At 54.2% G+C, this 3,052-nt stretch overlaps 1 protein-coding gene across 1 annotated transcript in view; it reads left to right on the plus strand.

The window, feature by feature from the left end:
- Positions 1-3,052, plus strand: part of CHAF1A (chromatin assembly factor 1 subunit A) — a gene marked incomplete at its 5' end in the record, with an annotated part of 18,669 nt that overhangs the window by 11,778 nt on the left and 3,839 nt on the right. The window contains one exon of the mRNA XM_029963872.1: positions 2-142. Coding sequence (XP_029819732.1) covers positions 2-142 — 141 coding nt within the window. The remainder of the gene's footprint in view (position 1; positions 143-3,052) is intronic.

The following is a 3,052-nucleotide window of genomic DNA, read 5'->3' on the forward strand; positions in this document are numbered from 1 at the left end:
TGGGATTCCCGCCGGGAAGGAGGAGGGTGGCCCCGCGCCGGGCACGGCCGTCCCGCAGAGCACCCCCGTGCCCGCCAAGAGGAGGGGCCTGGGCAGCATGAACATCACCAGGTTCATGAAGAGACCACGGGAGGCCGGGCAGGTGAGTCCTGCAGGGGTGAGGGGTGGGCAGGGGGGGCATGGGCAGGGTCTGCATTCCCAGTGAGGGGTGTCAGGGTAGTCATGTTCAGGGTGTTCATTCCCAGTGAGGGATGTTCAGGGTGTTCATGGTCAGGGTGTTCATTCCCAGTGAGGGATGGTCAGGGTGTTCATGGTCAGGGTCTTCATTCCCAGTGAGGGATGGGCAGGGGGGTCATGTTCAGGGTATTCATTCCCAGTGAGGGATGTCAGGGTGTTCATGGTCAGGGTGTTCCTCCCCAGTTAGGGATGTTCAGGGTGTTCATTCCCAGTTAGGGATGGTCAGGGTGTTCATGGTCAGGGTGTTCATGGTCAGGGTGTTCATGGTCAGGGTGTTCATTCCCAGTGAGGGGTGGGCAGGGGGGTCATCCCCACTTAGGGATGGTCAGTGTGTTCCTCCCCACTTAGGGATGTTCAGGGTGTTCATTCCCACCAAGGGATGTTCAGGGTGTTCATTTTCAGGGTGTTCATTCTCGGTGTTCAGGGTGTTCATTCCCACTGAGGGATGTTCAGGGTGTTTGTTCCCAGTTAGGGATGTTCAGGGTGTTCATGGTCAGGGTGTTCCTTCCCAGTGAGGGATGTCAGGGTGTTCATGTTCAGGGTGTTCATGTTCAGGGTGTTCATTCCCAGTGAGGGATGATCAGGGTGTTCCCCCCCTGAGGGATGGTCAAGGTGGTCATCCCAGTGAGGGGTGGTCAGGGGGGTCATCCTAGTGAGGGATGTTCAGGGTGTTTATCCCCCCTGAGGGACGTTCAGGGTGTTCATGGTCAGGGTGTTCATCCCCCCTGAGGGATGGTCAGGGTGTTCATTCCCAGTGTTCAGGGTGTTCCTCCCCAGTGAGGAACATTCAGGGTGTTCCTTCCTTGTGAGGGATGTTCAGGGTGTTCATGTTCAGGGTGTTCATTCTCAGTGAGGGATGTTCAGGATGTTCATGTTCAAGGTGTTCGTGTTCAGAGTATTCATTCCTTCTGAGGGATGTTCAGGGTGTTCCTTCCCTGTGAGGGATGTTCAGGGTGTTCATTCCCAATGTTCAGGGTGTTCCTTCCCTGTGAGGGATGGTCAGGGTGTTCATTCCCAATGTTCAGGGTGTTCATTCCCAATGTTCAGGGTGTTCCTTCCCTGTGAGGGACATTTGGGGTGTTCATTCCCAGTGTTCAGGGTGTTCATTCCCAATGTTCAGGGTGTTCACTCCCTGTGAGGGATGTTCATGGTGTTCATTCCCAGTGTTCAGGGTGTTCATTCCCAGTGTTCAGGCTGTTCCTCCTCAGCTGGGAATGGCTCTGGCTGTATTTACACCCAGCTCCAAACATGGTCCTTCCCCCCAGAAACCCCTTTGGTGGGTTCAGGAGTGAAACCAGAGCACCAGAGAGACGAGTTCCCTTTGTGTGGGACTCTCTGTCCCGCTGGAAACGTCCCTCTCCTGCTGCTCCTCCATTCTCTGCTCCCTGGCACTGGTTGCATCCAGGCTGGGAATATTTGGAATGTCTGCCTGGCCTTGCTTTTCCAGCTGGGAGTGATTTGTGGCAGGTTTTTGTGTGCCAGAGGCACAGCCCGGGCTGGGCACTGGTTAAATGTGCTCCCAACTCCAGCCTGTGGAGTGTCCAGCTCATCCCAACACACAGAAAGCTGGAATTGCAGGAGCTGGGTTAAAAATCCAATAATTCCAGAGGGACAGAAGGAGCTGGAATTGCAGGAGCTGGGTTAAAAATCCAATGATTCAGAGGGACAGAAGGAGCTGGAATTGCAGGAGCTGGGTTAANCAGAGGGACAGAAGGAGCTGGAATTGCAGGAGCTGGGTTAAAAATCCAATAATTCCAGAGGGACAGAAGGAGCTGGAATTGCAGGAGCTGGGTTAAAAATCCAATAATTCAGAAGGACAGAAGGAGCTGGAATTGCAGGAGCTGGGTTAAAAATCCAATAATTCAGAGGGACAGAAGGAGCTGGAATTGCTGGTGGTGCTGCTGGGGAGCTTTGCTGTGGTTTTCCTGTTGGTGCTTCTCCTGCTTCTCAGGGTGACCACAGGTAGTGTTGGAGCTCAGTCATCCCAAGGGATGGCTGAGGAATGTGGTCATGGAGTCGTGGAACAACAACCCAAACCATTCCAATAGGGAAGGGACACCTCCCACTAGCCCAGGTTGCTCCAACCTGGCCTTGGACATTTCCAGGGCTGGGGCAGCCACAGCTTCTCTGGGAAAACCTGTGCCAGGGCCTCCCCACCCTCCTGGGGGGAATTCCTGCCCAATATCCCATCTAAATTCCCCCTCTTTCACTTTGAAGCCATTCCCTGTGTCCTGTCCCTCCATCCCTCATCCCAAATCCCTCTCCAGCTCTCCTGGAGCCCCTTTAGGCCCTGGAAGGGGTTTAAGCTCTCCCTGGAGCCTTCCCTTCTCCAACCTGGCCTTGGACACTTCCAGGGATGGGGCAGCCACAGCTTCTCTGGGAATTCCATCCCAGCCCCTCCCCACCCTCCCAGGCAGGAATTCCTTCCCAAAATCCCACCTACCCCTGCCCTCTGGCAGTTGGAAGCCATTCCCTGCTGTCCTGGCCCTCCAGGCCCTTGGAATCAGTCCCTCTCCAGCTCCATTTATTCCTCCTGTCCCGTGCACCAGGTCAGGGAAGAATCCAGGAATAGTTTGGGTTGGGAGGGACCTTCAGGCTCATCTCCTTCCACCCCCTGCCTTGGACCACAGAGGAGGCTTTGGATGCTTTTGATGCTTTTCCTTCCCAATCTATTCTTGGCTCTTTTTTTTTTTTTGGCTTTTCCACTGCAAAAGCTCAGCATTCAGGTACTGATGGAGATCAGAGACTTGTGAGAAGCTGTTCAGCCCCCAAACTCCATCTGCTTGGTGGTTTTTTTCTTGTTTTTTTTTTTTTT

Source organism: Manacus vitellinus, unplaced genomic scaffold (genome assembly GCF_001715985.3).
Source record: "Manacus vitellinus isolate BGI_N305 unplaced genomic scaffold, ASM171598v3 scaffold_64_pilon, whole genome shotgun sequence".
Lineage (NCBI taxonomy): Eukaryota > Metazoa > Chordata > Aves > Passeriformes > Pipridae > Manacus > Manacus vitellinus.